The 27629-nt window shown below is 34.0% G+C and overlaps 1 protein-coding gene across 1 annotated transcript; it reads right to left on the bottom strand.

Moving 5' to 3' along the window:
• Window positions 1–27: 27 nt before the first annotated feature.
• On the bottom strand, window positions 28–26646 carry LOC143245606 (uncharacterized). The gene is made up of 3 exons (XM_076491962.1): window positions 26364–26646; window positions 20041–21248; window positions 28–1759 (listed from the first exon to the last, which is right to left on the bottom strand). Exons 2-3 carry the CDS (start codon window positions 21236–21238, stop codon window positions 555–557), a joined length of 2403 nt encoding a protein of 800 aa, XP_076348077.1. The 5' UTR covers window positions 21239–21248; window positions 26364–26646; the 3' UTR covers window positions 28–554.
• Between the last annotated feature and the right edge of the window lie 983 nt (window positions 26647–27629).

The following is a 27629-nucleotide window of genomic DNA, read 5'->3' as shown; positions in this document are numbered from 1 at the left end:
ACATAATACCAAAGAAACCTCTAGTTAGTTATGCTAATAATGTTTATTTCTGCAATACCAGGTAGGATAGATTTAATACAAATAATTTACAAAACATAAGACTGTATGTTAGAACTTATGCACACTTTTACTTAAAGAGGAATCAAAGAAGGATTCGTGTTTAAAGTATTTTAGCGTCAGCTTTATGGTTGCTAGGTGATTCAAGATCGTACAACACGAGCATAGAAATTACATCAAGACAAATAGAATATTCCTATATCACAAACTAGAGAAGTCTAAACAAGCTTAAAACTATGTAGTCATGATGAACTATATCTTAAAGTGGACAAAAAATATATAAACATAGGATTTATTTAAATATTTTGGTCTACAAAATCTATTAATCCCACTAGGTTCTAGGAGATTTTCTGTATTTTAAACAAATTGTAAATATTTTTCTCTTGTTTACTGATTGAAAGAATATTAATTTAATATAACCATGCATGTAAAATATAGAAAGAACTTGAAAGACCATTAGTACAATACTTGTGAATAGCACACAAGTATAAAATTTGTTAGAGTTTATTTACACGCCCAGTGAATAAAATTATCCCAGTTCTTTTGTCCTTTATGAAGAAAAAGAATGGGTGGTGTGCATAAAAGTTTGGATGGTAAGTAAAACCAACAATACCAACACCTGTTGCAGCACTAGCAGTGCTGCCTTTCTCATTTACTTCAATAGTAGCATGATGTTTTACATGAGAAACAAACATATCTCTTCCACCATTGATTCCAGATAGGTCTGCTTTTTCTTTTGAGAATAGGCTTACCAGACCAAGTGACTTCAGTGTGTCAGAAAGGTCTTTCTTATACGACAATATAAATTTGGGTAGGGTTACATCAACTTCAGTTTCTGTCAGATTTTCAATGGCTTGTTCCAATATTTTGGGGTTCAAACGACGTTCTAAGTTTAAAATTCCATCTTTCGTGATTGGAAGAACAATAAACATGCTAAAGTCTCTTCCATTGTAGGGCAGTTCAATGATCTTGGCCTCCAACTCTTCTATGTGAGCAAAGGGAAATTCATGCCTTAAATACATTAATGGAACTACTTTTGGATTGTGTCCATTATTATAGAAAGTTCCTTCTTTTAGAAAGAACTTAGAAACCCAGGTGCCCTGAAAGTAAACAGCATTTACTAAAACCAAACGAGTATTTCTGCTCAAAGGACTTTCAAAAAGTTGCTTGATCTTGTGGTGTGTTGACTTGTCTACCCATGAATTTATTTCATTAACTGATTTTTCTTCATCACCAGCAAAGTCAGTTTCCTTAATTTGTGCTTTATATTTTTCTTCTAGATTCCTTTTATAACAATTCCTTATCAAAGAATTGCTTTGATAAAACATTGAGTCAGCTATAATTAGCTCATACTCTTCTTTGGATCTTTCTATAGTGTGAAGGATATTTTGGAAACTTTTGTGAATATCTCCATTAGAAAGTTGTTCATCATTGTAACCTAGAACTACTTCCATCTCTTGTGCTGTTTTATTTTTGGCTCCCAGGTATACCATGCCCAAGGCTGTTGAGATACTTAGAGGAGAAATTAGAATATTTTCATTTTTTGGTAACTGCATGAAGAGATGAAGTCCAAACTTATTGATGGCATTTGCTAGGTTATGTGTTACAGTGCTGGTGACACCTATCCATTCTTCTGTAGCAGCTGTTATGGTTACTAAAGCCCAGATTAGTAGTACAAGTCTTAACTGCTGCATCTTTGTATCTGTCACAGGAAAAAAAAAAACCCAAAAAACTTTGTGATTCAATAGTATTTTATTTAATCTGTTATCTCTACTTAATATATATAGTGATAAATTTCATATAAAATATTTTAGTTTAAAGGGTCTAGTTTTATTTTGAAATCGACAGAGTTACAACACTAAAATCAGGGGTTTGATTCCTCTCGGTGGACTCAGCAGATGTTCCAGTGTAGCTTGGCTATAAGGAAGCACACACACACATTTATTTTGAATACAATAAAATGTAATCTATAATTTATAGAAACTGATCAACTCCAAGAATACTTACTTTTCTGAAAGAACAGATTGTAGTTTTGAAATCAAATCACACTAACACATACTTAGACAATTGTCTGTATTGATCTGAAGTTCCTGTGGTGCATGACTTTAAACTTCAATAGCATGTGAAAACAAATATAAAGAAAGAAAATGGTAAATTCTATAAAAATAGGTAAAATTTCTTTTTGTTCGAATGTTTCTCGTTGGCACGTACCAAAATTTTGTAGGTAAACAATGATATAATTGATTATTTGATTAAATTTTTGACAGTGTACTTATTGACGTCAAAATAAACTTTGGTGATATTCAAATTTATTCCAAAAGAAACAATGAAAGGGACAATTTATTTTTTTTATTGTCTGTTGAAAGAAAGTTCTATACTGATCATATAACATTGTTTATTTAACTCAGCTCTCTCTGTATATCAAATAATTAAATCCGACTTAATGTTAAATGTTAATATTTATTTATTATTTTATTAGATACTTCAAAGAAAAAGCGTATTTTCATTATGTTATTTCATTGCAAATTCAGGTATATAAATTATCTATAATCTTGGAATGTCGGATACATAAACATAAAATATATCTTCATCACCCAAACAATACGTTCTACATCATTTTCTCATAATATTTATGACCATATACAGGCGTTCTTAACTGCCAACAGTATTATCACTAAGCATTCTTATGAAATTAAGGCAGCCCAGCATTGCCAGGTGGTTAAGGGACTTGTAATCCAAGGGTTGCAGGTTCTAATCTCTGTTGCACCAAACATGCTCGCATTTTCAGCTGTGGGGGCATTATAAAGTGATGATCAATCCCAATATTTGCTGGTAAAAGAGTAGCCCAAGAATTGGTTGTCGGTGGTGATAACTAACTCCCTTCCCTCTAGTCTTACACTACTAAATTAGGGACGAATAGCACAGATAGCCCTCATGTAGCTTTGAGCAAAATTTAAAACAAAAACAAAATTAAGGTTTAATTTAATAATTTGATAAAACTTAACACTTACATTTTCAATACCGTTCTTGTTCTCAACAACTGAAAACTAAGAAAGTTCTTTTATAAATTATTTTCTTTCTTATTTACACAAATTATTACAATGCTGTATCTTTATGGACATGTTCCAAAATTTCTTCTACTTGAATCTTTGTACTCATTCAAATATCACGGTTTTGTCAGTTTTTTTTTCTTGATCATACTTCAAACTACAGAGGTTTTAACCAATGTTCAATTACGCTTATTCCACAATTTTTTTCATATTTATACTGACTGGACATTCACTTCACTCTGTAATAATAAGTACAGTAGAATCTTTTATGGAACTTTTTATTATTTGGTTTCCCAATATTTATCAGACTTCAGTGTTAATGTAATTATTTATTAAACAACATATTTAGAGGGATTATAAATTTTTCTAACTTTTATTAATCAATTCTGTTTACAACTAAGTGGCTGGTACTAACCTTGACAGTGATATATAATCTGTTGATGAAAGTTTTAAAACCTAAATATTTCATTCTTTTTTTCTTTTAAGTTATTGTGTTTTTTAATATGTCTAATTTTCCAAGTCATCATCGTGTCTAAATTTGTAGTTGTTAATTCAATAATATTCTAATGTATTAAATACAGGCTAATATTCATTCTTTGTTCGAGTAAAGTCATCTCGTTACATGCGTTAAATAACTTGCAGAAGTTTAAGAAATAAATGAAGCATGATTTTGAAAGTGATTTAGAAAATCATTTGTTAGGAGGAAAGAGCGAAAAACTAAAAAATATTCTTACTATCTTGCTTTTATTTGCTGTTAAAAACATCAGTATTGTAATTTATATTTTTTAGTATAGAAAGAAACATTTTTTTTTTCGAACACCAACTATCGAAGTTTTACAGTTCGGGAAACATTATCACATCTTTGATAATCAGAATGAAAACATCTATCATCTAGTTGGAATAATAATTACCAAAACATTTTAAGTTATAGCAATAAATAAAAGACAATGGTGAAATTCATATATGTATGTGAACATTTTTTCCTCATAAATATATATATACCCGAAATATTCTATTTATTAATAACATTTTCTTTCTTAACCCTAAATTTCTTTTTTGTTTACATATGGTTCACAATGTGAGGCCCGTCAGTGGCACAGCGGTATGTTTGCAGACTCGCACCGCTAAAAATCGGGTTTTGATACTCGTTGTGAGCAGTGCACAGATAGCCCTTTGTGTAGCTGTGTGTTTATTAACAAACAAAGGCAATCTGGACGGTCAGCATGTCGTGCCTTAAAGTACAAGAACTGATACTAAAAATTGAATGAAATCCATAGGGGGTTTCAACAACAATTAATGGGACTAATAGTTTTGTTTTGAAACCTAATAGGGCCTCGCACCGCATTAGTGATACGAGGGTTTATCGTGAAAAAACCATAGGTTACACAAAATTAATGAATTCATATCCAGTTTCGACTTTAGCCAATTGTTGACTTATGGATAAATGTTTATAATAATTAGTGACATACCGTTCGTGTTCTTTTAAATAAGATTATAAAAATAATATCTTTCAATTCTTAAACATTCTCACAGTTTGTGCTTTGTAGCTATGTGAACCTTAATAGAAAATGTACTGACATGCTTGGAGAACTATGTTCCATTGTTTATGTTGCTTGACAATTTGTTTACGAAGTTGTTTTATTTTTTATTGGTAACAAAACATGCCGATTCAGTCATTAACTATTGTACAAAAATTTCTCAATAAACAAAATATTTCAGAAACCTTGGAGTTACTTTTAGTTTTTGATTTCTTTGTTTCTAGTTAATTATAACGTTACACAAGGGGCTGTTCGTGCTCTGCCCACTACGGGAATCGAATACCGATTTCTAGCGTCGTGAATCCGCTGACATAACGCTGTGCCACCAGGGACTTGTAAGCCTGTAACATTCTATGTAAATAAAGTAATTATTTTCGATTCTTTACATATTGTATGAAAGAAATATCGTTTATTCTCGTAACGTTCTGCAATCATGTTAATTTTCAAACACGTGTAAAACAAAGATGCAAACTACGCAGAAAGGAAAAAAAACGTACTTGTTAATAAAAACACAGTTATACTGTATTGTATTATGTAATAATGCGGATACAATCATATTGGATTACTTATGTGGTCCGTATCCTGTTGGCTTTTTAAAAACACATTTCTAAATTAGTTATGCACGAAACTGTTTGAGAGTGCAATTATCTAATAACATACAAGCCACTATTTTTTTTAAACACCATAATTTTGTTTGTTTGTTTTTAATTTCGCACGAAGCTACTCGAGGGCTACCTGTGATAGCTGTCCCTAATTTAGCAGTGTAAGACTAGAGGGAAGGCAGCTAGCCATCACCACCCACCGCCAATTCTTGGGCTATTTTTTACCAACGAATAGTGGGATTGACCGTAACATTATAACGCCCACGGCTGAAAGGGCGAGCATGTTTGGTGCGACTGGGATTCGAACCCGCAACATTCAGATTACGAGTCGAACGTCTTAACACGCTTGGCCATGCCGGGCCTTAAATACCATAAATATTACAATAAAACCATTTCCTTGCTGTAGGGGTCTCTTACGTATTTTACGTAGAAACCGAGTTGATTTCATCCAAGCCTTTTTTTTTTTTTCTTTTGGAATTTCTTTTCTCGAAACGTTGTTAACGGGTAAAAGAATAAAATTACTCAATATGATCCAATATGTAATTACTTTTAATAAACAATAATGAAAAGTTGCTAAATTGAAGGTTAATGTCTTAAAGGTATATATTAGGTACGCAACTTCAAAGGTGGGTTGAGGGTTTAATAAACTGAATTTACTTTTTCCGTGTATCAAAGAACAGGTTTTCCACTTGAGGGTAGACACATTTGTTGTCCTACAAGTTTGAGCAAGCATGACATAACACATCAGCGATCACAGCAGGGCTTTGTCGAGAAATACGTCAAAGCTTTATGTGAACAGAGGTACTAAATTCATAGTTTCGTCTTTGAATGTGTATGTCAAAGATAGTTTCGTTTGATTTTCAGTTTCACAGACAAGTTTAAAGATCGAGTGGATTTAGTACCTTTGTTTAAAAAAATAAAATATTATGTATAAATCACTAAGGGCTGAGATATTTAAGAATTTGTGGAAAGTTATTTATTAAATGAGGAAAATAAACATATTCGTGTTTAGAATATGCTATCTGCGCTAGCTGTCCCTAATTTAGCAGTGTAAGACTAGAAGGAAGGCTAGTCATCACCACCCACCGCCAACTCTTGGGCTACTCTTTTACCAACGAATAGTGGGATTGACCGCACTTTATAACGCCCCCACGGCTGAAAGGGCGAGCATGTTTGGCCTAACCGATAATTACGTATCTTTATGTCCTTTCATCTGTACTATTCTAAATCACCCATTTTTAATCCGTATGACAAAAAGAAAACAACAGCTAGCTTTTATTTTCAAGTAAAGCTGTAGCAAAAATGATGGAATTTTGGCTCATATGACTTTTTGCATAAGAGCTCGCCAAAATTGGCGTTAAATTTGAGCGTTTTTGTTAAATAACTTTACTCAAGTGGCTTGTAGTTACACTAAATGAAGTTCCTAATTATAGGTTGAAAAAATTTATCGGTAAGGGTTAAGTATGTTTTATTTTATCAAAAAACGTTTCCGTACACGTTTTCTTTGCAAAGTAAAAGAAAGGAAGAAACTATCAACATTAGAGATGTTATATTTTAGGTACTTTTAAATAGATTTCCTTAAACGTTGGTATGTTAGGCAAGAGTCAAGTGAACCACATCCACTGAAAATATATGACAGTTGGATAACCACAGTTCGAGCTACAGAAAGTGGAGTATCACTCATAGATAGTGTCCTATAGCAAGTTGTTGTGGTGTGTGTCTTGATAGTACAGATACGGTCCACAACCATCACAAATAGTTCACAATGTTTTGAACGATAACTTATATGTTTCTTGTCTACTTTAAATTCATTCGACCAATTCTGAGAGCTCCTATAAGCCACTTGACCACTGTAAACGTGTCCTCCCACGAAAATTTTGAAAGTACAAACTTGTATAATCACTTTGAACTACTCTCTAGATGCACTCGTGAACTTTCATGTGTGAGTCTGGAATTCGGTCCTTTAGAGATCACTAAATTCCTTTGGCCCCAAACTGGGGCTCATTCTCAGATTTAAATATTTCGAAAAAATCAATGTGATTAAGCTCCTTAGATGTTAATACAAAGTTTGGAGGAAATCGGCTCATTCAAACACGAGCCCCTGAGAAAGCCTCGAATCTCTTTGGTTCGTTGACAATTTTTGAGATTAAGAAACTACACGTAAAGTTTCCATTCATGTTGTCAAACTGGTTGGAGAATCAAGTAAACAAGAGATGCGTTGAAACTACTTTAAAAAGTGTTGAAAGTGAAAGATTTAAGACCTATTGCACGCGACGTAGTTTACAAGTTAAGAGTACGTTAAACTGAAGTCTTGGTCAAGCTGAGTTGATCTAAGTCCATTATTTAATCGTGAGAAATAATTAGTTTTCTGGAAAATCAGTCTTACTGCTTTGAGATATGAAGCTAACGCTTACCGCATAATATATTTTTTTACATGGACAACGTTTTCTCTCACTCAGTTTGAGCCGGCAGGTGTCTGTGTTAACTTAATATTTAATTGCGTAACATGCTGGTGGCTGTTTATACGGTCCGCCAGCTACTACATCTTTGATTATTTATAATAATTCGTGGAAATGTGGGGAAAAACCTTAGTTTCGACTCACTGCAGAGAAATATATCTATTAAAAACGTGTTTTTTTTTTTTTCCATTTTCGTATTTTACTGAATTGGTTTGGTTTTTGGAATTTTGCACAAAGCTACTCGAGGGCTATCTGTGCTAGCCGTCCCTAATTTAGCAGTGTAAGACTAGAGGGAAGACAGCTGCTCATCACCACCCACCGCCAACTCTTGGGATACTCTTTTACCAACGAAAAGTGGGATTGACCGTCACATTATAACGCCCCCACGGCCGAGAGGGCGAGCATGTTTGGCGCGACTCGGGCGCGAACCCGGGACCCTCAGATTACGAAGCCAAATTGCATTTAATAGCTGACGTCAAATATGTAGAAGGTATTTTTAATCTACTTCTTTTGAATTTTGCGCAAAGCTCCACGAGGGCTACCTGCCCTCCCTGTTCCCTGTCCCTAATTTAGCAGTTTGAGATTAGAATGAAGGCAGCTAGTCATCCCACCCACCGTCAACTCTTGGGCTACTCTTTTTACCAACGAATAGTAGAATTGACTGTAACATTATAACCCCCACCGCTGAAAGATCGAGCATGTTTGGTGTGAGGGGGATTTGAACCTGGGACCTTCATGTTACCAGTCGAGTTCCTTAACCACCTGGCCATGCCGCGACACTACTTCGTTTCCCTCGGTGTACTGATAAACAATTAGAACTGGATTTGTTCACATGAAAAAGGTAATTAGTGATGTAAAAACAACAACAAGCAAACAGAACTATAGCAATACGTAAAGCAATAGGCGAGTTGCCGCGAAATACGTAAACATTACAAAGTAAATAAGTGAAAAATAATTTCAAAACGGAAGTATAGTACTGTATGTAGATGAAAATCTAGTAAATACATCAAGTTTAACAACTGCCTTGTCCAAACACAGAGAAGGAATAGGGTTTATGTTAGCCACCAGAGTCTAGGCTTGAAAATTGTTTTAAATTTAAGATTCAATAACGAATTTAATCCGAAAAAGGTTTTCATGCTAACCGCGAATAACTGTATTTATCAAAAGACCCCTAATTACTAAATTAGGGGCATACGCAATATTAAGTCTACAACTCAGTACAATTACTAATGGTCATATTAATACACTATAAATGTAATGAACAAATTAGTACACGGTCCTGGGGATATTAAAAACACAGCAATTTGTATAAACAATTACTATAAATCTATAAGACACTTATGATATTGAAGTGTAATAAATAATTCTACATCTATGATTATCTTATTCATAAAAGATACATACCACAGAGAACCAAATATGCTATAGTTACACCAGCTGACGTGACAGACAAGCAAGGTTATGCGACTGCGTACTCAAGGGCAACTCTCTGCATAGAGAATGTCAGCACGACTCTTCACGTGAAAGAGCAAAAACAAATAGGTTGATGATCAGGTTTTCCTTTTTAACCATTGGTAGCAAACGTACATGGTAAATGGTAGGTGGCTACCTCTGGCATATCAGACCTTAAAACAATGCTGCAGAACAATGCAATACCAAAATTCGTGTTTAATATTTAAATAATCTGACTATGTTAATAAGGGCCGGCGCTGTGGGAGTGCCTTAAGGGGAGTCTTGCCCGTCCAATCGCGCCCTCCTCGTTAAGCTACAGATTACAACTTAATAAAAAATATATGGCAAATACAAACTCAAAACTAAAATAAAATGCAATTAAAGCTAAAGTACATTATTATAATAATGTACGGTGACGTGTAATAGCTGTGATTACCAGTTATATGATTTCAGTTACCTTTTCCAAAATATGTCACTATAGCCACTACCCTCTCCTCACACGCATTTGCTGCCGTCGAGACTAATATCAATTACAAATAAGTTATATATTTCAATCCAAGCCAGAGTTACAATTAACTTTTGGTAATATCTTTCAGAATTTTTGTGCAATTGGCTATCTTCGCATAGCTGTCCCTAACTACTGACTGACAGACTAGGTGCAAAACAGTTCTGAACTACTATAATGAAATAATGAGATTTTACTGTCACTTTAACGTATCCACGATTGCAATGTACGAAGCGCGTTTTTGCGACAGCGATACACAAACCCTGAACCTTCGGATTCACAATTTGGCTTCGCTGACCACTATGCTACATATACCGCCCTACCTTGGCAAATGAAAGCTCATGGCTTTTCGTTTCAAAAGTATTTAAGACACGTTTATTTGTATTTGGTCTTCGATATAGAGTTCATATTATCAAATTAGCTATGTCTGAACAATAAACGACAGTAAATGGAACGAGAAGCCTTGAAAGAAGCTAATTTCCACATATTCATGTTTCAATCTCACGTTGTCTTCTTGCAGGAAAACTGTTTAACAGCGTCTATACGACCAAAGAATTTTGAGCTTACTTAAGTACATAGAAAGATAGGAAGTTGTTTAACTTAAGGGGTCTTGAAAGGTATTAAAATATGGCAGACTTATGATTAAACAACTTTCGACGATTCTTCTTCTTTACGTAATTATCTATCTATATATATATACTAAAATTCTTGTTGATTTCCAATCCAATTAATGGACAGAATCTCATATATACATACATATAATATGTTGTTTGTATTTCTATATTTAATATCTTTTTAATGTTCAGAAACGTTTTCGTCAACTTTAGTTACAGGGTTGGCATAATATAATATAATTACCTGCTGTTTTTATCTTCAGGTACTGTTACGTTTGAACTCAAATTATCTTTAGTGATATTTGAACATTTTTATGTGATTATAAAGGTTCTGGCCATTAAACGGATTGAAAATGAACAATATATATATGTATATTCAAAAAAATAACTATATAGAAACAAGAATCGTTGAATATTGCTTAACCACACAAGTCTTTCAAATTTTACACTTTTCAAGGTAACTTTAAGTTAAACTGTTTTCTCGTTATTTCGCTGAAAGGATTACGTAAATCCTGGACTTCAAGCTCCTTCCCTGGCAGTTGGTTTGGTTCGTGAGTGTTGTTGATGAGGCCCTGACTTATTGCGCATGCGCCCAGGAATTGAAATTCAAAATTTCTGTTGTTAATAAATTTGTCCTCAAAAGACAACGTGAAACCGAAAAGAACACACTTACGTGTCAAAACATTTTTCTCCAGTATTGAGACTTCTTCCAGTTTTTAAATATACAGTTGTTTCTGTTCTCTCTTACTCATTATCAATAGAGTATGTTAGGAGTGCATTAAAGTAGAGTCCAATAGTTCAGCGGTAATTCTGAGGGTTTATACCCCTGAATTTCTAGCTTTCGTTACTTTATGTAAGCAGATCACGGATAGTCCACGTGTAACTTTGTGCTTAACAAACAAATAAAATTGTCCGTTGTTGTTAAGTGCCATAGGAAAATAGATTTATTATAAATGAAAATGTTATTATTATTTAGTGACGAACTTATTTTTATTTTTGAAAAAAATATTTCACTTACATCACGAATAATTGTAACAAAAAACGCTGCGATATCAAACACGTTTAGCAATTTTCTGTTACTTCTATATTACTCACTAGATGGCACTTTAGTTTTTTATAGAATCAGAATTAATTTTCCCCTCGGATCTAACCATTCCTGACGATTTACGCTCGGCATGGCCAGGTGGTTGAGGTACTCTACTCGTGATCAGAGGGTCGCGGGTTCGAATCCCCGCTGCACCAAACCTGCTCGTCCTTTCAGCTGTGGGGACGTTATAAAGTTCGGTCAATCCCACTATTCGTTGGTAAAAGAGTAGCCCAAGAGTTGGCGGTGGGTGGTGATGACTAGCTACCTTCCCTCTAGTTTTACACTGCTAAATTATGGACGGCTAGAGCAGATAGCACTTGTGTAGCTTTGAGCGAAATTCAAAACAAACCAGAACTGACGATCTTCACTAGTGTTTCAACAACTCTTCGATGGAATTTAAGTTTGTCCATCTAAAAGTTTCTTGTTCCTTTCTTATCACCATATTGTGGTCTGTTTTGAAGGATGGTTGCGTAGCATTTTTAGAACATAACACAGTTCTCTTCTGGATGAACTTATGTTCATAAAGTCATTTGGATCGTCGTCGTAGATCTTTTCTGGCGACAGAATTTATCTATGAAATGGAAAGTAGTTTCTAGAAAGACTTATTTTCCATGGAAAGTAATTTCCATTCTATTTCTTTCGTGAATCTCAAACTTCTTAGACGCGTAAGTTAAGGTTGATTTAATGTTTGAATTGTGGGTTCATGCGTATATTGCATATTCTTGATAACCAAAGTTTCTGGAAATGTAAGCAAATTAATGCAGTTCCCGATTATTTTTGAGGTTTCTATTTGCTTATCTGTTGCTGTCAAAGTTAAAATTTAGTGTATCTTTATATTTATATATTCGAATGGTTATTCTAAAGGTGAAGATTTGATTTGTAACTCGGTGAAAACGTGTTGGTTTTTCTAAGATGATGCATACAGTTTGCTTGGGTATATAGAGTCTATTATTGAAAGCAACGGGATGAGTTACATTCAGAGAGCTCACCTTTATTATAGGGACTTCACGATTACCACAATTTTCCACGTTGTTGTTCCACACCTGTTTGAGAAATTTCATTATTTCTAGTATGTCCGTCATATTACTCCTGTTATGTGCTCCTCACTAGCAGATATATTTTATTGTAGAGGTATGGCCTTATTTGTTCTCGCCAGAGATAATTGGTTCCACTCTGGTATCTATAATTTCCGGTCTGCTTACATTCTTCGCAGATATTTATTAGATAAGATGAATTTGGTAGATTAGGGATTTCTTGCAATGCCTTATGGAAAGCGGCCCTGCATGGCCTGGCAGTTAGGGCGCTTAACTCGCAATCTGAGGGTCTAGAGTTTGAATCCCTGTCACACCAAACATGCTCGTTCTTTCAGCCGTGGGAGTCGTTATAAAGTGACAGTCAATTCCACCTTTCATTGGTAAAAGAGTACTTCAAGAGTTGGCGGTAGGTGGTGAAGACTAGCTCCCTTTTCTTTAGTCTTACAGCGCTAAATTAGAGATGGCTGGTGCAGATAGTCCTTGTGTAGCTTTGAGCGAAATGGTGAGCTCGGCTTTGCTGTGGGAACACACACACACACACATTTTGAACGAAATAAAAAACGAACAAATAAAGCCAGTAGAAAGATATTTTTAGTAAAAATATGTTAATATTATCTATCTTCTTGTGAAAAGAATTAATAGTTAACTTATATGCCTGATGAAGTTCTATATTTTAACTAGATTTTTCTGAAAAGAAAATGGTATTTAACTGTTAAGGTTAAAATATAACACTGTGAAAGTCTTTTTTATGCAAAGTTTCTCATTAAAATCTATCGATTTAACATAAATAAGAAGGTTTAAAGTTAAATTTGGTGATTATTTTGATATTCTTCACTGAATATAATATTAGGATGTCTACTGTTGAATAAATTCCAAAACTCTCAACAGGTACGGTTTCTCTGAAAGTAACAAAATAATTATCTACATTATAGACTGTTTTAAATTGAGAAAAATATTATTTTAGCTAGCATATCTCTTGATGACATAAGAACAAATTAACGAGTGTTGGGGCTAATTTGGATATCACAGCATTACCATTAGCCTGGTTATAAATGCTATTTTCAAAAACAAAATACGATTCTTTGGTGGTAAACCTAAAAAGTTTTCAAAACATTTATTTAGTAAATCTTATTTTATTATTGTTAATTTGATACAAAAGTACATACATCTAATGGAATATTGTATGAAGAGATTGTGTATTACAACTAGCACAACATGCCCCAATATTCAGTTTTTATGGAATATTGTATGAAGAGATCGTGTATTACAACTAGCACAACATGCCCCAATATTCAGTTTTTATGGAATATTGTATGAAGAGATCGTGTATTACAACTAGCACAACATGCCCCAATATTCAGTTTTTATGGAATATTGTATGAAGACATCGTGTATTACAACTAGCACAACATGCCCCAATATTCAGTTTTTATGGAATATTGTATGAAGAGATCGTGTATTACAACTAGCACAACATGCCCCAATATTCAGTTTTATGGAATATTGTATGAAGAGATCGTGTATTACAACTAGCACAACATGCCCCAATATTCAGTTTTTATGGAATATTGTATGAAGAGATCGTGTATTACAACTAGCACAACATGCCCCAATATTCAGTTTTATGGAATATTGTATGAAGATATCGTGTATTACAACTAGCACAACATGCCCCAATATTCAGTTTTATGGAATATTGTATGAAGAGATCGTGTATTACAACTAGCACAACATGCCCCAATATTCAGTTTTATGGAATATTGTATGAAGAGATCGTGTATTACAACTAGCACAACATGCCCCAATATTCAGTTTTATGGAATATTGTATGAAGAGATCGTGTATTACAACTAGCACAACATGCCCCAATATTCAGTTTTTATGGAATATTGTATGAAGAGATCGTGTATTACAACTAGCACAACATGCCCCAATATTCAGTTTTTATGGAATATTGTATGAAGAGATCGTGTATTACAACTAGCACAACATGCCCCAATATTCAGTTTTTATGGAATATTGTATGAAGAGATTTTGTATTACAACTAGCACAACATGCCCCAATATTCAGTTTTTATTTCTTCAGAGACTTCAGAATCGTGAGCTTTTAATTCTATACTGTTCTTTAGTTAGCAATCATCAAATTATGGTTTCATACGACGAGGAACTTACTTGACAGTTGCTGTCCAATGCAATTTACTCATATCTGAAATTATGTACCCCACCCCCACTAAAATAGTCTTAACGCTCCCCTGTCTCTGATTGAGAGACACCTAGGATTATTTAAGGATTGTGTAACAAATGTAAAATAGTTAACTCTCTGTCTGTGAAGGTCAAGCATAGCCAGGTGGTTAGGGAAATCTGAGTGTCGCGGGTTCAAATCCCCGTTACACCTAACACGCTCGCCCTCCCAGCCATGGGGGCGTTATTATGTGACGGTCTCGTTGGTAAAAGAATAGCCTAAGAGTTGGCGGTGGATGATGATGATTATCTGCCTTCCCTCTAGTCTTAACACAACTAAATTAGGGATGGCTAGCGAAGCGAAGACAGCCCTCGTGTAGCTTTGCGTGAAATACAAAAAGAAAGAAAAAAGAAATAACCAGCCATCGGAGAATGTCAGGATAGTTTGGAAACTTTTTGATCCGCATTATCCGGTTTATGGAAAGTTTCAAAAGAAAACCGTGACAACATTGTCACGACTGTTCTCCGAAAAGTAAGCAGACCACGTTTTTCAGGGAAAATATTGTTTTCAGTGCCAATACATTGAAATTAATCATAGTTGTTTCCGTTTTTGGAATTTCGCACAAAGCTACTCGAGGGTTATCTGTGCTAGCCGTCCCTAATTTAGCAGTGTAAGACTAGAGGGAAGGCAGCTAGTCATCACCACCCACCGCCAACTCTGGGGCTACTCTTGTACCAACGAATAGTGGAATTGACCGTCACATTATACACCCCCACGGCTGGGAGGGCGAGCATGTTTAGCGCGACGCGGGCGCGAACCCGCGACCCTCGGATTACGAGTCGCACGCCTTACGCGCTCGGCCATGCCAGGCCTTAGTTGTTTCCATCAGGCTCAAATGGCGTTTTGTACCGCACTGAGAGATTAAACGTGAGTCTCGTTTATCATACGGTCCGAAAAATAAACCAGTTGGAAATTGAATAAAGGAGAGAAGCTAAAACCACTAATTTTGATTATTTATTCTAAATTGTAAGCCACATTTTTAAGCTACAGAGTATAATTGATTTTTATTATCATCTTTTAAACTCAGAAACTCCTAACGATTTTAAAATCCCTTATATATTTACCTAAAATTACAAGTAGTTCAGTGTCCAGCTATTCTCACAAAACCATAAATGATTATAACGATATTATTAAACGAAACTTTGCTTCTTTTACTGTTTAATTCTGAGGTCTTAAGATGGGATGAAAAAAAAAGGGCCCCCAGTGGCTCTGCGGTATGTCTGCGGACTTACAACGCTAAAACCCGGGTTTCGATACTCGTGGTGGGCCCATTGTGTAGCTTTGTGCTTAATTCAAAACAACAGTTCTTTTACTGTTAAAAATCACAATTTGGAAAATATGTTTGATCACGAGAGACACTTGAATAGACTGAAGATATACCTATGTTAATTTACACTTTTTGAAATTGAGTAGTGCAGTTCATATCGTACACTGATTAGGTCTGATCCTGGGAAACATGTAGTTACTGAGCACATATTTGTATTAACTTAGAACTATGTAACTGTGTAATATGATTCATGTTCTACACTGAATTAATCTGATGTTGAAAGAGCCACAAAATTCGTTCGGATTTTTGTTAGAGAGAAAAGCCACATCAGGCTGTGTCCACCAAGGGGAATCGAATCCTGTATTTCAGCGATGTAAGTCATTAAAATTTTCACTTGACTCAACTGGGAACTGGAACTTTGTTGTCCGTCTTCCACAAAAACAATTGTTGGGAAACCACTTAGCGACAAAGAACGTTTTAACCGATTACGTGATCACAACTGAATGTTATTGTTTATCTCCTGTGCTGTGTATTTTCTAGTTCTTTTAAATCGATCTGAAAATAGCTGAATTAAACATTCATTTATTCGGTATTTTAGAAATATCGCCTGTACATTTTCATTGTCAGACACTTTGCATTTTCCAGCGAAGCATTGTAAGGGTACTTAATCAATACGTGAGTTATATGTGTGCCGCTTCCTGTGCACGCGCGCACACACACACATGAATTTTGCAATATCATATGATATTTGCCGCTATTTGTTACACAACATTTATTAAATTCATTGTCTACCTGCATACCTTTATGAAGAACAAACACACACATAGACTAGTATAAATTAAACGTTTTTTGTTTGTTTCAGATTCAACATAAGAAACATGCTAAATATTAATAAAGAAACACAATGATCGGAATGATTTATTTTTTTATATTATTAGAATATTTTGTGAATACGCGAAGAAGAATTACAAATTCTATACATTGCATTATCACATACTTACATTTCTGATACTTGGCTAGGTGGTTAAGGCACTTGACACCTTATTCGTAGGGGCGCGTGTTCGAATCCCCGTCATACCAAACATGCTTGCCCTTTCAGCGGTTGGGGCGTTATAGTGTGACGGTCAATTCCACTATTCGTTGGTAAAAGAGTAGCCCAAGAGTTGGTGGTGGGTGGTGATGATTAGCTATCTTCCCTCTAGTCTTATACTGCTAAATTAGGGAGGCTAGCGAAGCGAAGACAGTCCCTCGTGTAGCTTTGCGCGAAATTCAAACCAAACATTTCTGATAAATTTGTAATACGGTGCTTTTATCATACAATGAAAAGGATTTCATGTAAAAGCCAATAACTGTTTAATATAAGCGTTTGGCTGTATAACGGACTTATTAGTATATATTTATTTTAATATCGATGTTTGTTTCAGTTTAATATATATTTAAAAATATATGTAAGTTATAGTGTTAAATATGCATTGCGAAAGTCTCGCCTGCTCTCTAAATTTATAGAAAATTCTCGGGTGTAAGAATCAACAATGTACGGTATGTGTATATAAAATAGCAGTATTGTTGCCTTAGCTGAAATTTCTTGAAAATATCCTCTCAAGATTATAAAAGATAACCAACGCAACGCGAAGAGGCAGTTTAATATTGTTGGTTTGCTACAGTTATTAACTGTAATAAACGTTTATTAATCGGAACATTACAGATATTTAACCAAGAATGTTTATAGATTTCGAGCGTTTAAAGTCGGTTAACTTTAGCAAATTAACTTCGAACGTTAGTACTTCTTCGAAAACATCTCATAACTTCAGCAGAAAAACTTATGTTTAAAGAGACAGCGAGCTTTTCTGTCAAAAGAAATGTACCTGTGTATCAGTATAGAATTAATTCGCTCGTCGTGATTGTGTTTGTTTCTTTGTTTTAATTTCGCTCAAAGCTGCACGAAAGCTATCATATTCAATTCCAAACCAGATAGAAGTCTTAATATTGTTTGTAAGTTTATAAAACTTTTGCATATACATTCTTATTTGTATTAACTATTTGTAGCAATCGTTATAATAAATTGTATTGTTGTTTGTACACTAAAATATATTTGTGATAAGAAAAAAATATTATGTTTATCAATTTTTTTGGCAAATGTGATAAATTTAATACATATCGACATTTATTTAACTTCAAAATTAAAATTTCGGGCTATTTGAAATCGTAATACGTTAACATACGTCATATAATAAATCCGTGATAAGTTATAATTCGTAACAGCTGCTAGTCGAAAGATCCAAGTTTCGAGTCGCAGTATGCCACCGTACAGTTCTATACCATCACCTATGAGTGATGTTGCAGTTGTGACAATCATTCACACTATTTGTTTAAAAGCAGCTGCATAGACGGCAGGTGCTTCTAACTGGTATCCCTCCTTCTAGTCAAAAGTATATCGTATAAGGTGTCCTTCAGATTAAGAAAACAAAATAAAAACTTTTAGGTGACTTACATTGTTCTAGTGTTCTACAGTAATAAATTATTTTTAAGTAGATATATTAGGAATAAAAAAATCTTAATAATACGCACCTACAGTATTAATAATCTAGCTGAATGATATACTTTATCATATTAAATGATTACTGATAATAGTGAATAACCTAGTGAAGCAGTTGTGCTAAAGAGAAATGAATTTTAAAACTAGATGAATTTCTCGGGTAAGTTGGAAACACTACATATAAAGAGCTGAATTAGAGAAACACTTCTCTAGAATCTAGACAGAGTAAATAATCTGTATAAAACTATTTATGACGCTTGAACTAATGATGAGTCATCAGACTATTGTCGTTGTTTTAACTGAATAATCAGTTATTGGTTAAACGGTTGTGTTATGTATTTATAGGAGTGGACTTTTCTTTTTTCCTTTTAAAGTAACCTGAAGTTAAATGGTTCTTATATTCTCAACATTAACCTGTGTTTAATAAAATAACTAAATAATTTTGGGATAAACGGTTGCGTTAAGTATAGATAAGGTTAAACTGTTGACTATTTCCTAGTTAAATAACACATAGTTATACAGTTGTATAACCTTAACGTTAAAATCTACCCAGTAGAATTACTAAATTTTTCTGTTTATTGTGATAATGACTAGGCTTGAGAGTAGACCGTTGTCTTTAATCTAGTTAAATAATACGAAGCTAAAGGGTAACTGTATTAAAACTAAGTTATACACACGAATCAATTAAAAGTTTGTCAGGAAAAAAACAACACACACACACACACGAACTCTGAGCTTGATGATTTGTAATTAAGGACAAAACTACATGAGGGGTTATCTGTGCTCTGTACACCACGGGTATCGAAACCCAGTTTTCTACTACTGTGAGTCTGGAGACGTGCTGCTATGCCACTGGGGGACGAACTCTAACTTATTGTTTTAAGCAAGACAATTGTTGTTAAACTGGTTTGCTGGAAATTTAAGTTCAAACGGTTTTTGAATGTTTGTTAATGTTTTAACTGGATCCAATCATGTCAAATTGGGTTTGTTTAAAATAGACTGAATCCATGCTTTGAAATACCTTTAAAATAATGATTTATTTGACATACGTCTTAAAATTTAATTATGAATGGCCTCCACGTTAAAATTTACAGCACTACATAACAGCGCCTTTTTATAATCAACAAACACAAACGGTTTATTTATTTTATCAATGACAGATGAAACATTCGTTATTTTATTTATTTTCAATGATAATTTAAAAAAAATATATATCCAGTAATATTTGTGAGCAAAATTCTGTGATCTAAACATATTCATCCATTTCGAAAGAAAATAATTTCGCATGCGAGAAAATAACAAAATGCAAAACAGAATTTAAAGTAATGGTGAAAAGGTTTCCAAATTAATATAATTTTATTGATAAAAACAGAAACAACGTTTCGTGCAACAACCCTTTATCAGGTTTCCACTTAAAATGAAACTGTTAACAGAAATTATTATTTTTTATTTGTATTTTATATTCATCTGTTAAAATTACACTTCACTTTAACGATGTAACATACACCTCGTTTCAAGTTTGGGAAATTTCTGAAAAATATTGATCATACAAAGTTCAAAACTTTCTTTTATTTTATTTTTTTGTAATAATTGCTTCAAAGTTCGTTTACTCTTCCCAGAAATATATTAAAACCGGTCCTCTTGTCCCTGATGAAGAAGAAAAATGGATGGTTAGCATGAAACATTGGGCCTAAAGAAAGTGTAGATATTTCAACTCCTGTTACCGCTGCAGCTTCGCTACCTTCCTCATTCACTTCGATAACAGCTTTATGTTTGATACCAGACACAAACAACCCCTGCTCGCCATTGATACCCGACAGATTGGATTGGTGTGGAGTGAATAACCGATTAACTCCAAGTTGCCGTAGAGAAGGCACTAGGTCTCTCTCATCTATTAACTTAAATTTAGGCAGGATGACGTCAACTTTTACCTCTTTTAGTTGGTCGATGATCTCTGTAAAGCTGCTTGAAGTCAGCTGTTGTTCCAAGTTCCAAAGTCCATCTTTTTTAATAGGAAGAATAACAAACATGCCAATGTCTTTACCTTTGTATGGCAGTTCAAGGACATTAGCATGTAAGTGTTGTATGTATGCAAAGGCAAACTTGCTTTTCTTGTGCATTAATGGAATGTGTGTCTCTTCTTTACCATTGTTGTAAAAGGTTCCAGTCGAGGTTTCATTTGGATTAAACTCAGAAATCCAAGCTCCTTGAAAATAAATAGCATTTAACAAAACTAAACGGGTGTCAGTACTCAGAGGACTGTCGAACAGCTGCTTGATCTTGTTAAATGTCTTGTCCTTTACCCAAGAATTAATTTCGTTAACAGCCTCTTCTCCAGCACGAATAAAATCAGTTTCTATCAGTTCTGCTTTATATTTTCCTTCTAGGCTTTTCTTATAAGAATCCAAAATTGTATAATTAATTTGACAGAACATTGAATTTGCCGAGATCAGTTCGTATTCTTTTTTAGTTTCATCAATCAAACTAAGAATATTCTGGAAACCCTGATGAACTTCATCATTAGAAAGCTGTTTATTTTTGTAACCTAGGATTTCTTCCATTTCTTCTGCTGTTTTTTGCTTAGCTCCAAGATACACCATGCCCATGGCTGTCGAGATACTGAGAGGAGAGATAAAAATATTTTCATCTTTTGCTAGCTGCTTATAAAGATCTAGTGCAAACTTATTACTTACTTCTGCCAGTTTTAATGACGTGTTGTCTTTTACTTCCTTGGTTTCAGCTGGCCTAGCAGTCATCGCGGTTAAAATCACAATCAACACTGTTAATCCAATCATATTCTTTTCTCTGAAAAACAAATAAACAACAAAACAATCATTTGGTTGAAATAAACAAATTTATAAGGACATTGAGTGGAACATTTATTCTCGTTTGTTTTTTTGAATTTCGCACAAAGCTTCTCAGGGCTATCTGTGCTAGCCGTCCCAAATTTAGCAGTGTAACACTAGAGGGAAGGCAGCTAGTCATTACCACCCACCACCAACTCTTGAGCTACTTTTTTTTTATTCGTTGGGATTGACGGTCACATTATAACGCACTCACGGCTGAAAGGGCGAGCATGTTTGGTGTGACAGGGATTCGAACCTGCGACACTCAGATTACGAGTCGAACGCCTTAACCCACCTGGCCATGCCAGGCCTGTTTATTCTTGCTAATATTTTAAAGATAGTTGTTAGAATATGCGAAAAAAATTCTAGAGTCATTACGTAGATCATATCTGGAAAATCGTGAACGTTTTCTACAACCCAAATAGATGCTTCGTTTGTTATGTATTTTGTAATTTTTATATGAATGAATTTCTACCCATGGTTCAATTTTTTATGGTAACGACCGAAAACGATAATTATCGAGTCATCCAATATGAAGCTTGATTTAATTCAGTTAGTTTTATCATTTTAAAGACTCTTTTTAACATTATAATATAAAAATACAATTTAAAGTCACTAACCATAAATCTAAAGAACCCTTTTCTTCCAAAACACCGCCCTTGTATTACGTTTACTGGTGTAAAAATAAATAAAACTGTCTTTTTTAAATGTAGTTATTAACAACGTAAGTGAAAATTTATAAATGGAAAGACATCATGAACCAAAATATTCAGGATTGTACAACGAAACTGAAACCTTTGCAACCTAAATAGAGGGATAATTTTATAGAGGTTATTATATTGTCTGTGACTGTTATTATTTTCATAAAGAATTATAAAAACCGTTAAAATCTGTTTTTACTTGAATCATTTTAAAACGTTCTGGAAGTGGTGTGTACGTCTCTGGTAATGTGAGTTTTGTTGTTTTTATAGTGCTATTTTACTCCATTAACCAAGTTGGTAATAAATACATCCGTGTTTTGGAGAATATTATTTTCAAAAATCTTGTAATTAAACTAAACACATGATTCAGTGTGTATATCTTTGAAATACGTATTAATAACTGAAAATGTTTTCAAATTAAAGGAGAGAAATAATACATTTCAACATTCTTAACCACAGATGTATTGAAAGCTGAACTGTAAGGTGCGCCACCTACTTGTACACTCACTGGATGCTACTTTAAGTGTGGCAAAAAACACCAGCTGATAATACACACAGTATTACACACATTCTGACATATAAAAGCAACATATGAACTTGAAAGCCTGTTATATTTAATTATTAATTTAGATGAATCAAAAATAACTAGGTCTTTATTATTTCTGTTCCTTAAGTTATAACATGAGACACATGTGATGGATGTTGGGGCATAATATTACTCAATGTTTACAGTATTGCTTGTTTTGAATTTCGCGCAAGGCTACACGAAGTTTATTTCCTAAAATAACAACGTAAGACTAGAGGGAAGGCAGCTTTTTTTTTTTTTGAATTTCGCACAAAGCTACTCGAGGGCTATCTGTGCTAGCCGTCCCTAATTTAGCAGTGTAAGACTAGAGGGAAGGCAGCTAGTCATCACCAACCACCGCCAACTCTTGAGTTACTCTTTTACCAACGAATAGTTGGATTGACCGTCAAATTATAACGCCCCCACGGCTGGGAGGGCGAGCATGTTTGGCGCGACGGGGATGCGAACCCGCGATCCTCGGATTACGAGTCGCACGCCTTACGCGTTAGGCCATGCCAGGCCTAGGAAGGCAGCTAGTCGTCATCACCTACCGCCAGTTCTTGGGTTACTCTTTTTGGATTTACCGTTATATTATAACGCCCCCACGGCTGACAAGGCGAGCATGTTTAGTGTTTACGTTTTATGGTAACAACAATAAACCTTTATTGAACCTGGGGTCAAACTTATGAGATTTAACCTGATTACTTAATCTGTTGTTTACAGATTAGCTACAGATAAATATGTATGCAAACGTAAGTACATATATAATAACACAGGCTTGCGATGGTTTTATTGTCTTGAAACTTTTACACGCCCTGCAGTAATTCGTCCATGATGAACCAGAAAATGGTATTTATTTTTTCTCCATAACATACAAAATTTTTACAAAACGTCATATGTAGTTTTACATAAGTAAATCATTTTCACAGAAATCGAGTCATATTTTGTTATACTTTAAATGTTGATAACCACTGGCTGTAGATTTCTCTAGACCAATCGCGACGTGAGTCTTATCGACCGTTCGATAACTCAAACGTAATAATAATAAAATGTTCAATGTGGTAAACGAAAAATTAATTTGATTGAAGTCACTTTTTTAGTTCCCGATTTGTAAAAAATCCTCACTTGTTAGAAAAAAATATTACTTTAGTAATCTGCAGAGCTGAATTATGGAAAATCCGTTATTAGATCCAAAACAGCTTTTATGAAGTTTCAATTAGAAGGCCTGTGTAATTAATACATACAAAAACTTAATCCTTTATAATCATCTATCGTATCATCATTTGATCCATACGCAAAAAAAAAAAAAAATATCAGAGTTGTGGAAATGTTTCGAACAGAAAATGTTCTTTCACGTTGTTTCTAAATCTGTTAATTTTTACCTGACGGTTCACTAGACTTGTCAAGCGAGTTTCCCTCTTTTGGAAAATTATAACGTTGATGTTAAAATAAAATTAGAAGTTTATATAATAAACTATATATTATCATTCAAGTGAACATAATCATTACAAGGACTAAATCAAGATCCAAGGATGATTATAAAATTATTATAAGGACATATAGATCAAAGGATGAAAGTGGGTCATTAAAAAAAAAAAAAAGCACCTGAAGTGGAAACTAAGTGGGCAAAAGGCTATTGAAATACGACTACGGGTTCAAATAAACAAATCTTTTGTGCCTTAACAAAAGAACAGTACTCCATTCTTAATCAAGTTTCTTTTATGTTAATTTGCTCATAAACATAGGAACAATATGACGTTGTTAGAATATGATGTTATCAAAATAAAAGCCCTGGCATGGCCAGGTGGTCAAGGCACTCGACTAGTACGTAATCCGAGTGTCGCGGGTTCGAATTCCCGTCAAACCAAATATGTTCGCCCTTTCAGCCATAGGGATGTTATAATGTGACGGTCAATCCCACTATTCGTTGGTAAACGAATAGTCCAAAGGTTGGCAGTGGGTAGTGATGACTAGCTGCTTTCCCCCCAGTCTTACACTGCAAAATTAGGGGCGGCTAGCGTAGATAGCCCTCGTGTAGCTTTGTGCGAAAATTCAAACCAAATCAAATTAAAATACATGATTACAGTTATTTCAGCTTTCATTTCTGTACATGTATTGGTCTAGGCCTAAGCTACTTGACTGTTACAGATAGAGTTGTCATGTGTAATTCAAACCGTATATCAGATAATAATCACTCTCTTGGAGGATAATTTACAGGTTTAGTTGGTCTTCCATTACTATTAGCCTATAATTAGGCTTGTAAATATAATATAGCTTAAGTTATATCTGCGGGATTAAGTTGGGTAACAAACATCTCACCTGATCCATACTAATTTGTAGAATCAAACTGATCACAGTCACAGACCTTCAATAAGTCTGTCGTTAGATCCTAAATCTATGTTATATAAACGAGATTATGTTGGATCAATCAAGCTGTATTTTGAGTTTAAGGCAGCATAATATAAATCTGTGGTGTTCTTTAAACATCTGAACCAAGAATGTAACGGAAGTGTTAACGAAAATAACTTCGTAGTTCTAATTACAAGCAAATTATAAGAATCAAAGAGACTCTCGCCTTGAAGACACTAAAACTAAAGTTGAATTTTAATCCATTAGCGATAGACATCCTACAGTCTTTGTTTTCAATAAACATATTTTAATTAATAATGTCTTGTAATTTCAAGTTCATAAGTTTAGTTTAGCTGTAAGTTTAGATTAGATAATAGTTGTTTGTTGTAACTTCATAAATGTATGTAGCTAATATTTTCTTAAGCAACTTTAGTGTTAGTAATATCTGGTTTAGTGGATGATTTTCATGAGTAATTTTATTGTCTGTTAAATATAGTGTAGGTAATAATACTTCCTTGAATAACTTTAGTGTCTGTAAAATAGTGTTTAGTTGAAGATTTCTTGAGTTACTTTAGTGTTGATTAAATATAGTTTAGCTGAAGATTTCTTGAGTAACTTTAGTGTTAATTAAATATTGTTTAGTTGATGATTTCTTGAGTAAGTTTAGAGTGTGTAAAATATTATTTATTTGATGATTTCTTGAGTAACTTTAGTGTTAATTAAATATTGTTTAGTTGATGATTTCTTGAGTAAGTTTAGAGTCTGTAAAATATTATTTATTTGATGATTTATTGAGAAACTTTAGTGTTCATAAAATATAGTTAAGCTGATGGTTTCTTGAGTGACATTAGTGTTCATTAAATATAGTTTAGTAGAAGATTTATTAAGTAACTTTAGTGTTAATTAAATATTGTTTCGTTGATGATTTCTTGAGTAAGTTTAGAGTCTGTAAAATATTATTTATTTGATGATTTATTGAGAAACTTTAGTGTTCATAAAATATAGTTAAGCTGATGGTTTCTTGAGTGAATTTAGTGTTCATTAAATATAGTTTAGTAGAAGATTTATTGAGTAACTTTAGTGTCTGTAAACTATTATTTAGCTGATGGTTTCTTGAGTAACTTTAGTGTTCATTAGATATAGTTTAGTTGAAGATTTCTTGAGTAACTTAAGTGTTCATTAAATATAGTTTAGTTGAAGATTTCATGAGAAGCTTTAGTGTTCATTAAATATATTTTATCTCGTGGTTTCTTGAGTAACTTTAGTGTCTGTAAAACCTTTTCAGCAAAATCTATGAACTTTTTGTTGAATATATACCCAATAAGAACATACAGACATAGGCAAGAAAATAGATAGTCTAAAAACCTAATTCTTTAAAAAATATTGATGAACATAATTTAGAAGTTTTTAATTAATATAAAAATATTTTGCAGCCTAGAACGATAAATAATAGACTTACATTCGTCCTGTTTAAGAACTATATGACGAGAATACCAGGTACTGTTTAAGTTATCTTTAATGTGGTATCGAGCTAATATCTCTATATATGTATTATATAGATGAGAACAAAGTCCAAAAGCATACAGATTTCATTCTTTGCTGTTAGTGTATGACAATGATATGAGCAAGGCGTTTCGTACAACTGTGTTTGTTTGCTTATTTGCACAAAGCTACACAAAGATAAAGGGCAGTCTGCGCACAGTCGCCCCTAATTTTGAAAGGACAGGCTAGATAGAAGATAGTTGGTGAACAGCACCCGCCGCCAGCTGTTGGGCTACTCTTGTCTGAGATTTGACCGTTAGTTACTCTTATAGCGTATTTGCAGTCTCAAAACACGAGCGTATATTTTTCGGAAAGGCCCCGAACAATGAAGCCTTGGCAACAGCAGATGTCTGCGTGTTTTCTTATAACAAATCAACAGCGGACTATCTGGCGGGTCCACATAGGGGAATCGAACCACCGATTTTAGCGTTGTAAATCCGAAGAGTTATCGCTGTGTCAGTGGGAGACCAGCAGTTGTGACATAATGCTATAAAAACTCGATCTTTACGAGTGTTTCATCTTTTCTTACTCTACCAGTTTAATAAAACACACCATTGCTTAAACGTCCATATATTGGGAATATCTGACGACAAGTATACTTCCTCTCGGAGACGTTATTGTTTTGTTTTATCACCAAACTGCTTTACAACGTCAGGAAAATTCCTCAAGTTATACTGTTTCTATCAAGAAGTTCTTGGAAATGGTACTTGAACTGAAAGCTGATAAAACACCTGAACGTTATCTTATTTCCTTACCATTGAATGTTGAATCTTTACGTATTTAACGGATTTTGGCTTCTTTAATGTAACAACTACAAACACTTATTACGTCTTTGCTGTTACGTCCAACATCTACAAACGATTCACTGGCTACTTTACGTTACTTCCGGCATCTACAGACAATCGAAGGTCTACTTTATTGATATATCCGGCAACTACAGACAGTCGACTGTACTTTACTGTTATATCCGGTAGCTAGAGATAACCGACTGGTTACTTTACTGTTATTTCCGGTACCTACAGACAATCGACTGGCTATTTTACTGTTATATCCGGCACCTAGAGGTAAATTAGCTGGCTACTTTACTCTTATATCCGGCACCTTGTGACACTAGATTGGCTACTATTTTCGTATCTCAACTATTGTATGTGAAAATGGAATACTACTTTCATAATTCAATTAT

Source organism: Tachypleus tridentatus, chromosome 2 (assembly GCF_004210375.1).
Source record: "Tachypleus tridentatus isolate NWPU-2018 chromosome 2, ASM421037v1, whole genome shotgun sequence".
Classification (NCBI taxonomy): Eukaryota; Metazoa; Arthropoda; class Merostomata; order Xiphosura; family Limulidae; genus Tachypleus; species Tachypleus tridentatus.
This window is presented reverse-complemented; position numbering and strand designations above follow the sequence as displayed.